We start from the raw sequence: 14211 nt of genomic DNA on the forward strand, positions 1-14211 counted from the left end.
GCATATGAGCGTTGAAGTCTTTGACAACATCCACATTTGCAAACCTCTCTGCAAACGAAGTTGCATGATCTCATATGGGTATTGGCAGGCCATGAAGAGAATGGGGAGTAGTCAATCAATCTCATTGAATTTGCCCTTTGACAATGCTTGTAAACTATTTTATTTACTTGGACGTAATAAGTTTATTAAACATCACGTTGGAATATTTGTTTTTAAACATGTACGTGCCAATTTGGGAAGAATAGATGAGAAAAAAAATGCCTATACTGTAGAAAAATGCGTTTGACTGCTAGGCTACTTCGAATCCCCCGAAAATTGGTTAACTTGGTGTTTGAGATTCAGCACAAAACAACATACCTTAGTGACTAAAATGCATCAAACCGCTGAAGATGCTCTAACTTGTCTTAGTGCGGACTCGAGGCATTCTTACCGTGGCACATGATGAACCACGTCTATAGCCGCACAAAGTCACAAACAGATTCCCCTTCCCTCACGATCTCAAAACGAGAAAAGAATGAGATTCCCCTCACTTCACTTTGCTCGTGCGCCCCACAGCCAACGGATTTCAACCACACGGCGTCCAATCACCGTAGTGTACCAGCGTAGCACTGACGGCCGCCGCGGCCGTAACAGCTGCGCCGCACAGCAGGCTACTCCCCAGTCCCCTAGCAATCACAGCGCAGAGCCGCACGCGTCGTAACAAACCTCTAATAACGCAGCAAAAAGCCGCCTCCGCCAGAACCGAGAAAAAAACACACGCACACACGAACGCCTCCCCTCCCCTCCTCCCACCACCACCTCGCCCTCCTCTCCTCTCCTCTCTCCATTCCTCGCTCGCCCTCGATCTCGCCCTCCAGCTCGCCACTGCCCCGCTCCCCTCCCAAACCCCTCCCGCCGCCCGGATCTCGCTCCCCCGGAACCCTACCGCGCTCGCTCGCCCGCGCCGCGCCGCACCGCGCGGGCCGCCGCGGCCTCCGGCTCCTCCCCCATTTGCGGCGCGCTAGGCAGGCCGGCCCTAGGCGCTGCTGCCGGAGCGAGGCGCGGCGCGATGGGGAGGGCCGCGCGCTGACGCCGATGATGTCGGACGCGTCCTCGGATCTCGGCGGCGCCAGGGCCGGGCCCGTCGAGCGCGACATCGAGCAGGTGAGCGGCCCCCCAAATACCCTCTCACCCCCCTCGCGTGTCAACCCCCGCGTGTCCGCCTACAGTCGCCGCGGAATTCCCGGCGCGGATTCCGCGTGTGACCTTAAGCCCCGTCGGGAGACCCGCGCAGTCGACGTAGATGCATTTGCGTGCTCTCTCTGCGCAAGTTCTGCCGAATCTCATGAGCTTCGGTGGCTGCAGTTCTGGCCCCCGTGGTTGCCGTAATTTGGGGGACAGTTTAGAGATTCAGCTGTGCCGCCTACAGGTAGAGCTGTAATTTGCGGCGTCTTGGGTCGGAGATGTTCATTTGCCAGAGTTTATGTCTTGCTACTGGTTTACCTGTTCGGCACCTACTTCTTCGCTAGTTGCCACCCTGCCGGTCAAATTGGCTCATCCGAGCTCCCTTCCATCTAATTGGGAGTACGCTACAGTTATCCTCCCGTTCCCCCACTTTTTCGCGTCCATTAATGTTGTACCGAGCTCTGTCGCGTTACTTTGCTTCGAGACCCGAGCGCTCTGTTCCATGTGATGATCACTGGCAGCTACTACTTGCCCAGTTGCCCCCCCCACAGAGGGGCTAGTAAAATTGCTTCACCCTTTTATCGAGGCTGATTTCTTCTCTTAGTCTATGTGTACCCTAGTGCACAATACAACTACATCATATATTGATGTATCAAATGGCAAATGCAGCTGGTAGGATCCAAAAGCATACGTTTCCGTGCATACTTCACTCAAGCCAGATTTTGTCCTATGCTATTCCGCGTCTTCTCACCAACTGAAAAGGACAAATCTCCTGTGGAAATCGTTGGTTCACGTGCCATATTTTTCGACATCTTTGCACATCCTCTCCGCGCTTACTGCCTGGCTAACTGTTTGTCTGCTGTCTTGTGTATCGAGAAGCTTGACTATTTTGATCCTACCTCACCTGAATTGATCGGTGTTGCGGTACAATGATATATGTTCCTTTTCCGTTTCTACATTGACCAATACTGCTTGAAATGCCAGTTCAAATTGCAAGCATCCATGGGCACTTTATAGCGTGCTTGATGGTTCCATGGTGTTATAAGGCTCCTCCTTTGACATGTGAAACTGCAACTATTTCCTCATCTAGTTTGGTAGGATAGTATTTGAGACGCTGGTTACTGAAGCTTGGTACAACCTTATTCTCGCTGTTACTGCAGGCCATCACTGCTCTCAAGAAAGGGGCATACTTGCTCAAGTACGGACGTAGAGGGAAGCCAAAGTTCTGCCCCTTCAGGCTTTCCAATGTGAGCCTTTCTTACATTTGCTCTGTCACAGAATTCTCAAGTTCTTTCTGTCTGTCCTAGTTTCCTGTCTAATCTTCGAATGCCCTGGTACTCCTTTTTTTTCCTACAGGATGAATCTGTATTGATTTGGTTCTCAGGGAAAGAGGAGAAGCAGCTAAGGTTGAGCCATGTGTCCAGGATAATTCCCGGACAGCGAACTGTGAGTTACTATTTCAACAAAACCATATTTTGTGAGACACGTTTTATTGGGTTTTAGCCTCAAATGTAATGGTTCATATTGGCTAAACCAACTATAATTTATTCTTCTTCGCTATTGGTGCCAACTCCTGGATATTCCGTGGGGCTTTCTTCAGCTTTGTCCCTACTGTGAATTTTCTTCTCTTTAGAGAGAGCTTGCTTCTAATTTGTTTCCTGTTCTTGATTCCATTAATTTACTTGAATTCCCTATAGTTCGAAAACATTTAGGATCCTACATTGGAAACTTTATGCCATGGAGCGATACCATCAATCTTCCCCACAAAAATTAAGTTCAACACAAACACACTCCTTCAAATTGAATCAACTTCTCAAGGTCCACTTAGATATCATCTTTAGCACTCAGATATTTAGCAAAGAGGTTCTACTATCTTGAAGTGCTGCAAAGTTGTCCTAATATCATACTTCTTTTTTGTCGATCCAGGCAATTTTTCAGAGGTATCCACGACCTGAGAAGGAATGCCAGTCATTTTCTCTCATATCTCATGATAGATCATTGGATATTGTAAGTCACGCCTCATTATTCATATGCTATGTAATATATTGGTCTTTTGGCCAACTTTGGTGCACACTGAATTCCTTTGTTCACTTACAATTTCTATCGGTAGCTAACCAATTTGGTAATTTGCTTTTGTCACGAATACTAGATATGCAAAGATAAAGATGAAGCTGAGGTGTGGTTTGCTGGGCTAAAAACACTGATATCCCGTAGTCACCAAAGAAAATGGAGGACAGAGTCAAGAAGTGATATGCTTTCCTCTGCTACGACTAGTCCAAGAACTTACACAAGAAGGAGCTCCCCCTTGAGTTCTCCTTTCAGCAGCAATGATAGTGTCCACAAGGTATTTCCCACCTCCCAACCAGCCCATCCCTCTTCCAAGCACTCCCTTGTTAACTTGTGGTATGCTGGTCAGCCAGCACTGAGCAAGAAACACTTCCTGCTTCACATACCTTGGTCTTCTCCATTTTTTGTTTTACGCTACTCCTTAAGATTTTCTGAGAAACCACTGGCTTAAGATTTGAACAGCAGCAAAGTTAGTTGGTACCTATGATACTCATGTTGATTATGGTCTGTACAGTCTCCATCGCATACTGGTTTGTGGGAGTAGAATAAATATATATGTAATTATATTTCAATTTGATGAACTAAAATCATAAATGAAATAATATCTGTTTCCAATGATGGCAAATCGTGTTATTTTTATTTTATTTCTTCTGTCTACCTCAGTTATTATAGAAAACAATCTCTATAACTATTGTATGTACTGCAACAGGATGGTAGCGAAAACTACCGACTCCGTAGTCCATATGGGAGTCCGCCAAAGGTCGGCTTGGACAAGGCCTTTTCTGATATCGTATCCTATGCGGCTCCACCCAGGCCCTTCTTTCCATCGGATTCTAATGTTGGTTCAGTCCACTCTGCGTCTTCTGGGCACTCAGATAACACAAATGGTAGAGGCATCCCAATGGACGGTTTCCGAGTTAGTTTATCAAGTGCTGTTAGTTCATCAAGTCACGGTTCTGGTCATGATGATGGTGATGCTCTAGGAGATGTTTTCATATGGGGAGAGGGAACTGGGGAGGGAATTCTTGGAGGTGGAAATTCAAGGGTTGGAAGTTCCTCAGGTGCAAAGATGGATTGTCTTGTACCAAAACCACTGGAGTTCGCTGGAAGACTTGATGTGCAAAACATTTCTTGTGGAGGAAGGCATGCCACACTTGTCACAAAGCAGGGAGAGGTCTACTCTTGGGGTGAGGAGTCCGGCGGGCGTCTTGGTCACGGTGTAGATTGTGATGTGCCCCAGCCAAAACTTATCGATGCTCTTGCTCATATGAACATTGAGCTAGTGGCATGTGGTGAGTACCATACTTGTGCAGTTACGCTCTCTGGAGATTTATACACATGGGGAAATGGCACCTTTAATTTTGGGCTTTTGGGTCATGGGAATGAAGTCAGTCAATGGATGCCCAAAAGGCTCAATGGACCATTAGAAGGAATACATGTTTCGTCTATTTCATGTGGCCCTTGGCACACAGCTGTAGTAACGTCTGCGGGGCAGCTATTCACATTTGGAGATGGCTCCTTTGGAGTTCTAGGTCACGGAGACCGACAGAGTCTTTCTGTCCCAAGGGAGGTGGAATCCCTCAAAGGTCTACGGACTGTCCGCGCATCTTGTGGTGTGTGGCACACGGCCGCCGTTGTTGAAGTTATGGTTGGGAATTCAAGTTCCAGCAATTGTTCATCTGGCAAGATATTTACATGGGGTGATGGTGATAAAGGTCGTTTAGGACATGGTGACAAAGATTCAAAACTAGTCCCAACGTGTGTAGCTTCGTTGGTTGAGCCTAACTTTTGCCAAGTAGCTTGTGGTCATTGCTTCACGGTAGCACTAACAACCTCTGGGCATGTATATACAATGGGAAGTTCTGTCTATGGTCAGCTTGGAAATCCACAAGCAGATGGCATGATTCCTACGCGTGTTGAAGGGAAGCTACATAAAAACTTTGTAGAGGAAATCTCTTGTGGTGCTTATCATGTTGCTGTCTTAACTTCGAGGACAGAGGTGTATACATGGGGTAAAGGTGCAAATGGTCGGTTAGGACACGGTGATACTGATGATAGGAATTGTCCTACATTGGTTGAAGCTCTGAAAGATAAGCAGGTCAGGAGTGTTGTTTGTGGAATTAACTTCACTGCAGCAATATGCATTCACAAGTGGGTGTCTGGAGTTGACCAGTCTATGTGTTCTGGATGCCGCTTGCCATTTAACTTAAGGAGAAAACGGCATAATTGCTACAATTGTGCCCTTGTATTTTGTCACTCCTGCAGCAGTAAGAAATCTCTGAAAGCTTCATTAGCACCTAATCCAAACAAGCCTTACCGTGTCTGTGATAACTGCTATGGCAAACTGAATAAGGCACCTGAGACAGATAGATATTCTTCAGCAAAGCGGGGAGCTATCTTGCAAGGGTTCAATGATTCTAATTCCATCAACGAGGATTTGGAGACAAGATCAAATGTTCAACTGTCTAGATTGTCATCGATGGAATCTTTCAAGAACATGGATAGCAGATATTCAAAGAGAAACAAGAAGTTTGAATTTAATAGCAGTCGTGTTTCCCCTATTCCAAATGGCAGTTCTCACTGGAGTGGTCTCAACATTTCAAAATCTTTTGGCTCATCAAAGAAATTCTTCTCAGCATCAGTTCCAGGATCAAGAATTGTTTCTAGGGCGACATCACCTGTTTCAAGAAGAGCAAGCCCTCCTAGATCAACAACTCCAACACCTACCTTGGGTGGTCTAACATCTCCAAGAGTTGTAGACGGTGCCAAGCCAATAAAGGACAGCCTAAGCCAAGAGGTTGTAAATTTGAGATCGCAGGTAAAGGTCTTGATGTGCTCTCTATTCAACCGGTGTTTCTAACTTGCATCCATTATAAGCTGTATGATTGTATGCACTAAGCAAATATTGGTCATCATCTATAACTTTGACTCGATGGAGCAGTCATACTAAACTGTTAACTTCTAAATGGAAAATCAAAATATCTGACATAAACTCACATGACAATTAAGAAGTCTGTACACATTCCTGCCTTTATTTTTTAGCTGGCCCAGTGTACATCCACTGCCCACTGGAACAAGGTAGACAAATATTAATGGAACTGAACCATTATTATGACAGTAGTTTTCTTTGCTGCTAGCTAATACCCCCTCAGTTCCAAAATATAAGTACCATGACTGTTCATATAAAAATATTAAAATGCTAGTTCATCGAACTCCCCTTTTTGTTTAAACTTTAAAGTGAGAGTTTGTTCACTTGTGGAGATTCTAATTAAGTTCAATATTTCAGGTGGAAAATCTTACTCGGAAGTCTCACCTACTGGAAGTTGAATTGGAGAGAACAACTAAACAGTTAAAAGAAGCTATTTCCATTGCAGGGGAGGAAACTGCCAAGTGCAAAGCTGCAAAAGAAGTAATCAAGTCACTCACTGCGCAAGTAAGATTTGCTTCTTTTGTGAGGATATTTTTTTGTTATATTCCTGTCAGGACCTACTGTACAAACATTTATAAATAACAACCTTACTTACATGTTTTAGCAAATCTGATTGATTGAATGGCTCAAAACCAAGAGGTCCGTAGATTGGTCAAAAGGCAGCTTCCGCATCTTATTCATTGGAACGTAGGGAGTAGTGTCTAGATACACCTAAATTTAGACAAAGTTGAGACATGTTCTATATGGGATCAGAGGGAGTATACTAGTACGAGTACTAAATAACAAACAGAACTGCAGGCCGTAGGATTCCAGGTAGGAGAAGAGCTCGTGATCTAGGGTCGCCACCAGGCCCACCAAGCACTAGCTCCCAAAACGAGGATTATGTCCCTCTGTTCTTTTTTGACCTCCGTATGTCTGTCAAGCCATGCAGTGGGCATGCTATGGTGTTTTTCATTAGCAAGTACTACCTTGGTTCGGATTTAATTAACGCGGCCACAACGTGCGATACGTGCATGCACAAGCCAAACTGAGGGTTGACTAAAAAAAACCCGGAGGTAGTAACTAACAGGGCACGATGATGTTAAAACTTGAATGATGATTCTGTCCAACATGTCAAGTACTCATGAACATTTTTCTGCAACAGTTGAAGGGTATGGCAGAGAAACTACCTGAAGGAGCAGGGGCAGGAGCAGGACCAGTTAAGCACAACAGACTGCCACCGCTTTCTGGAATGCCTGTTCCAAGTGATATATCAGTGGCAACTGAGAATTTAGGTAGCCCAAGAGGTTCTGGAGAGCCGTATTTGAACGGATCTAATGGGTTGGTTGTTTCTAATGGACCAAGTTCAGTTAGAAATAAGACTCACTTAGAAGTTGGCAAGAATGGAACCAGACTACCTGATTCAGACACTAAGCTTGAGTCTGAATGGGTAGAGCAAGATGAACCTGGGGTCTACATCACCCTTACTGCCCTACCTGGAGGGGCTAGAGATCTCAAGAGGGTCCGGTTCAGGTACATTCCTATTGCTCCCTTTAGAAATGGGACTATAAATCACTTGAAGAACTTCTCAACTAGACGTTTATGTGCATGCTACCGGTACATTTTCAATAGCTGTTACGCAATTTTGGGCATTTTGTTGATTTGATCCGTGACGTAGTATAGTTCAACCATGGTACGCTGTATACTATTCTTTAGTTATTTGGAACACATTTTTTTTGTTTTGTAAGCTATATAGAAAGGACAACCTGTTTAATTATGAAACAATTCACAAAATAATTGGCAACTACTTCCTCTGTCCCATTATATAAGATGTTATTACAACCAGTATATTCTTATATTACGGAACAGAGGGAGTAATTAGGAGAAATAAGATTTCTATTTGTATTTTTATATGCATACTTATTTCTTGTCTGCTGGAGATTAAGAACCGAAAGAAGAATTACAATCATCCTACAGGCTATTCTCTACTACTACCTCCATTCCGAAATATAAGCCTAGCTTTCTAAAAGGGCTTAAATTTTTGAACGGAGGTAATATTTGCTTAGAAACTAGAGATTTTTTGTTGTACTATTAAAAAGAGCTACTGTAGTTTCCGGCGTTTCATTTTTGCAGCTATAAACTCATCGTATTTTCTTCATGCAGCCGGAAGCGTTTCAGCGAGACGCAAGCAGAACAATGGTGGCAAGAGAATCGTGCAAGGGTATACGAGCTGTATAATGTTCGTGTGGTCGACAAATCGGTTGCGAGTATTGATGGTGATATACCTCACTGACATAGAACATGTGGGTTACGAGATTAATTAGGGCCTGAAAGAGGAGGGGCCTGCTGTTTGGAAAATGTGGGTTTGCATTTTCTTTTGCACAATTCACCCCTCTTCCTTTTTCCTTGCGTGGAAAGTAGATTGCTCGAGCAGAAGTGATGTAAATTGTCCGTGGCAGCTGGCTAATCTGCCCTGTAAATGCATAAGCAAGCGCATCAATTTTAGAGTTTGTTCTTCCTGATTATCCATTGATACGTGAATATAGGTTCAACAACCACTCGCGTTGCAGAGGACTTGATGCTAACTGTAGATTGAGATGCAAAGTAGTTATGCATAGTATAACCTTTATATTCATTGAGCTGAGTACCCAGACGCTTGTTTAATTTTGACGATTTTTCTGTTGCTAGAAGTCATTTTGTTTCATGCGGTTGTGCTGTAATTTGCACACATGCATACTGTGTTTTCTAGCAACCCCCAGTTCTTAGAAACGATAAAGTAGGTGTGGCCCAGACTATTGGCACTCTCTTGCGACCATTTCAATCGCTGAGAGGGAACGCATTTGTTTGTCGATATCAGCTGACATTTTCAGCCCTGAGAGAACTGTTCCTTTGATGTTTTACCGCTTCGTTACATTTAAGAGAACTGTTCCTTTGATGTTTTACCGCTTCGTTACATTTAATTTTACCTTTGCTTTCCAAAACATGCTTACATTTAGGAACGGAGGTAGTACCGGCGATGGTGCTTTCTGATGCCTTACAAAGCATGGTATCCTCGGCGCCATATGCATTCTTGTTGTACTTTAGCTTTATCTGCCCAGGAGGACAATAAGCAGCCGAACTTCACGAAATAAGAACCAATCTATAGATTGGTTAAGGACGGGCGGTTAGGTCCAACTGCCAAGAAACACACACAACACAAATGACACCAACATTCAGTTAGGTCTCAGTAGCTCACAAGTCGCAACGCCCCCTCACCCAAACAGAGAACCTTTCCTCCACTCTTTGCCCATCTCAGCCATGTTGACCGGCGATCACCTAGCTAGTGATTTTACCCCTTAAATCTCAAAGCGATTGACACTAATTTATTCAAAAACGCAGCGCACAAGAGCTGCATTTGTAGTGGTAGTAATCGGTGTGAAATATAGCTAGCACCTGAGTTCTAGAAGGGCACTAGCTACGAACAATCAAGCAACGGTGTTTCGTGCCGTGCGTGCATGAGTGTGCAACAGGTTCAAGAAAACCAGTTACTACCTTTTTTGAAGAGAGCTAATTGTCGAGGCTATTTGTAGTGTATGAATCTGCAGTTTCCCGCTCCTCTATTGCTCCCACATCTCGCTCTCCAGATCGACACCTCTCACTCACGCCACTCGCCTGCAGCCATGGATCAGGACCTGTCGTCGGAGCTGGACCCGGCGCTCCTCTTGTCAACGTCGGCGTCCTCGTCGTCGCCGCCCGACTCCGCGTCGCCGTCCTTCTCCTCCTCCTCCCAGCCCTCGCCTCCTCCGGAGTACACCCTCGCCGTCACAAACCTCTCCTGCCCCGCGCCTCGCCGCGCCAGCGCCGCCTTCCTCCCGTTCCTGCAGTCCTCCTCCGCCCCAGCCACCGCCACCGCGAGCAAGGGGCTCCTCAACTCCGTCTCCTTCACCGCGTCCAGCTCCCGCATCCTGGCCATCGTGGGCCCCAGCGGCGCCGGCAAGTCGACGCTCCTCCGCATCCTGTCCGGCCGCGGCACCGGCTCCGAGATCGCCAAGCCGCCCACCGTGTCCATCAACGGCCACGCCGTCACCTCCCGCGCGCAGCTGCGCCGGACGTGCGGCTTCGTCACGCAGGACGACAACCTCCTCCCGCTGCTCACCGTCCGCGAGACCATCCTCTTCGCCGCGCGGTTCAGGCTCCGCTCCGACGTGACCGCGCGGGAGCGGAACGAGAGGGTCGAGGCGCTCTTGCAGGAGCTGGGCCTCTCCGAGGTGGCGGACAGCTACGTCGGCGGCGGAGACGGCGAGATGTCGTCCGCCCGCGGGGTGTCCGGCGGCGAGCGGAAGCGGGTCTCCATCGCGGTGGACATCGTGCACGACCCGCCGGTGCTGCTGCTTGACGAACCCACGTCCGGGCTGGACAGCCGGTCCGCCATGGACGTTCTGGCGCTCCTGCACGAGGTGGCGCGCGCGCGGCGCCAGGTGGTGGTGCTCAGCATCCACCAGCCCAGCTACCGCATGCTCGGCTACATCTCGTCGCTGCTGCTGCTCTCCCGGGGCGCCGTCGCGCACTTCGGCACGCTCAAGTCGCTCGAGGGCGCGCTCGGGAGGCTCGGCCACAAGATCCCCACGCAGCTCAACCCGCTGGAGCTCGCCATGGAGGTCACCGACCAGCTCCAGGAGGACCACTCCAAGTTCGCCGCGCTCAAGGATCAAGACCAGTCCGAGGACGAAAGCCTCGGCCTCGCCAGCGGCCGCGGCGGCCTTCACGTCCCCGAGCACGGGTATCGGGGCCGCGCCGTGGAGGTGACGGCGCTGACCGTGCGCTGCTGGCGCACAATGTACCGCACGCAGCAGCTCTTCGCGGCGCGGGCGGCGCAGGCCATCGTCGGCGGCCTCGGCCTCGGCAGCGTCTTCTTCCGCGTCCCCGCCGACCCGGACGGCGTGGCGCTCCGGCTAGGACTCTTCGCCTTCAGCCTCAGCTTCCTCCTCTCCTCCACTGTCGAGGCCCTGCCAATCCTCCTCCAGGAGCGCCGCGTGCTGATGCGGGAGGCGTCCCGCCGCGCCTACCGCCTGTCCTCCTACGTGATCGCCAACGCGCTCGTCTTCGCGCCCTGCCTCCTCGCCGTGGCGATCCTCTTCTCGGTGCCAGTCTACTGGCTCGTGGGCCTCCGCGCCTCCCTCGCCGCATTCGCCTTCTTCGTCCTCGCCGTGTGGCTCATCGTGCTCATGGCAAGCTCCCTGGTCCTCTTCCTCAGCGCCGTGTCGCCGGACTTCATCCTCGGCAACTCTCTCATCTGCATCTTCCTCGGCGTCTTCTTCCTCTTCTCCGGCTACTTCATACCCAAGGAGAGCATCCCGAGGTACTGGACCTTCATGTACTACGTGTCCATGTACAGGTACCCGCTGGACCTGCTACTCATCAACGAGTACGGTGGCAGCGCCAGCGAGAAGTGCGTTGCGTGGATGGGAGGGAACGCCATGAACGGCAACGGCGTGTGCTTGAGCACAGGCGGCGACGTGCTGAGGGGGAGAGGGGTCGACGAGGGAATGAGGTGGGTCAATGTGGGTGTCATGTTGGGCTTCTTCCTGGTGTACAGGATCATGTGCTGGGCTGTGCTGGTCAGGAGGGCGTCCAAGACCACGCTGTGATAGGCTCAAAAAAAAAAAAGAAAAAAAAACACGCTGTGATCCATTGTTTACCCGGTTTTTGGTTTCCTTCGCCCTTGCTATTTGGAATTTTCGATGGTGTCTAGCTACATGTAAATCTTTTTGTGTAATCGACCATACATACAAATCCGATCTTGCTTTTGCTTTTCCGCTCTTATTTGTTTAGATGAGTTAAGTAAGAATGTACTGATTTATATTTTTATTATTTTAATTGAGCGTGCTAAAGTTGATGGCCAGATTGAAGGTGTAGTTTTGCATTTGGTTGGGGGTCTATCTATTCTTCAGTATGCCGATGATACAATTCTATTTATGAATCATGATTTGAAAAAAACACGAAACCCGAAGTTAATTCTATCAGAGTTCGAGCAGTTGTCGGGTCTCAAGATTAATTATAATAAAAGTGAATTGTTTTGTTTTGGAGATACCAAAGATGATGCCAACCTATATGCCGAGCTTTTCGAATGTGGGCTTGATAGTTTTTCAATTAGCTATCTTGGCATTCCGATACATTATGGGAGGCTCACATTGGCTGAATGGAAACTTGTTGAGGAAAGATTTCAGAAATGTTTTAGTAGATGGAAAGGAAAGTTATTCTCCCTCGATGGAAGATTAGTACTCATAAATTTAGTACTTACGAACATGGTACTGTATATGATTTATTTTTTCCAGTTACCCAAAGGAGTCTTGCATAGATTTGATTATTTCCCATCAAAATTCTTTTAGTAAGGGAATAGTGAGAAGAAAAAAATACTGGTTGGCAAAATGGAGTGTTGTTTGCCATCTAAAAGATCAGGTGGACTTGACGTTCATGATCTTGAGGTTAGAAATAGGGTCTTGCTAGGTAAATGGCTCGCTGGGTTGTTAAATGAGGATGGTGTATGGAAAAAACTATTACGAAAAAAGTATGTGAGCTCAAAAGTAATCTATCAGGTTCTTTGGAAACTAGGTGATTCGCACTTTTGGGCTGACATTATGGCAACTAAGAAGCACTTTTTTCCATATGGTTTCTTCTCGATTAGGAATGGGTCAAAGATACGGTTCTGGGAAGATAAATGGTTAAGAACAACCACTCTTCACGACCAATATCTATTCTTGTACAATATTGTTCGACATAAGGGGGATACCTTACAAAAGGTGATGGAAACTTCTCCGCCCTCTATGATGTTCATGCGTGATCTTATTTGTCCCCGACTAGCTGCTTGGAATGATTTGCTATAGATGTTAGCTTCAATCCAGTTGATACATGGGAATGACGAATTCCGTTGGGTCATACCAAGAATGGTTCATTCTCGCTAAGCTTCATGTATAAAGTGTTAATTGGACCCATTCAACCGATTGTCAATAATAAATCCATCTGAAAGATGAAGATATTTCTGAAAACAAAGGTTTTTGCATGGTATCTTCGTCCGGTTGTGTTTCTTACTAAAGATAACCTTGCAAAACGCAACTGGCAGGGTTGCACGAAATGTGTTTTTAGTCACGAAGAGGAGACAATAAAACATATTTTCTTCAACTGTCGGGTTGCTAGGTCTAGATGATCAATCATTCAGATAGGTTCTACCTTATAGCCACCTCGAAGCATTGCAAATATTTTTGGCAATTGGCTAAATAGAGTGGATTCTAGGTTTAAAACATTTATCATAATGGGCGCGTTTGCTGTTGTATGGTTGCTTTGGCTATATAGAAATGACAAGGTTTTTAATGATAAAAATTCTTCTCTCATGCAAGTCATTTACCGGTGTATGGCTTTGCTCCATTCATGGTAGCCGCTTCAGCGATTGGAGGACCGCGACCTCTTTACGGAGGTGTCTACATGATTGAAGACTACGACCAAGGAGTTTATTTTCCAACATGGGTGGCTGCATAATCGTCGGATTGCAGCCAATGTAGACTAGTTGGTTCTCTTTGTTTCTTTTGCTTATGCAAGTTTATGTCTATTTTTACTTGCTACTGGAACGGCTGTGTGCATCCTTGTTATGCAGAGGCTGGGTGTAATGCTTAATTTTTTTTAGTAATAAAGCGTCTTTTATCGAAAAATATTTCCACTATTTGAAGAGGAATGCTATTTCTATAGGTGGTATAGTCGATTGAGAACTAACTTCGTTCTAAGTTAGATAATTAATGTTATCAAATATTAGTTGCAATCCATATTGCAACTCATGACTATCACGAATCACGAAGCAAATCTAATGTCAGAAACATTTTTCTTAGTTTCATGCACACTTGCAACAGAAAAAATTCTCAGTTGCAACTTGTAACTGAAAAAATATTAGTTGCAACTTAACTTGCAACTTATATACAAGCATCACGATGTAATCGAAAGGTATAGGACTTGATTGAGCATAAACTTAATTCTCTGCTAGCTAAAAACTAGGAAATCAATTTTTAAATTATTTGAGAAATATCATGTTTGAAAGTCGACTGGAT

The 14211-nt window shown here is 46.4% G+C and overlaps 2 protein-coding genes across 2 annotated transcripts; both read left to right on the forward strand.

The window, feature by feature from the left end:
* The first annotated feature begins 771 nt into the window (after window positions 1-771).
* Window positions 772-8774, forward strand: LOC127335729 (PH, RCC1 and FYVE domains-containing protein 1). The gene is made up of 9 exons (XM_051362459.2): window positions 772-1143; window positions 2325-2411; window positions 2521-2610; window positions 3091-3171; window positions 3314-3508; window positions 3941-6049; window positions 6518-6664; window positions 7305-7672; window positions 8303-8774. The coding sequence occupies exons 1-9, from the start codon at window positions 1075-1077 to the stop codon at window positions 8430-8432; spliced, it is 3276 nt and encodes a 1091-aa protein (XP_051218419.2). The 5' UTR covers window positions 772-1074; the 3' UTR covers window positions 8433-8774.
* A 728-nt stretch (window positions 8775-9502) lies between these two features.
* LOC139831201 (ABC transporter G family member 23) lies at window positions 9503-11934 on the forward strand. The gene has a single exon (XM_071820551.1). It carries the CDS (start codon window positions 9712-9714, stop codon window positions 11764-11766), a length of 2055 nt encoding a protein of 684 aa, XP_071676652.1. The 5' UTR covers window positions 9503-9711; the 3' UTR covers window positions 11767-11934.
* Window positions 11935-14211: the final 2277 nt, after the last annotated feature.

This window comes from Lolium perenne, chromosome 1 (genome assembly GCF_019359855.2).
Source record: "Lolium perenne isolate Kyuss_39 chromosome 1, Kyuss_2.0, whole genome shotgun sequence".
In the NCBI taxonomy this organism is placed as follows: domain Eukaryota; kingdom Viridiplantae; phylum Streptophyta; class Magnoliopsida; order Poales; family Poaceae; genus Lolium; species Lolium perenne.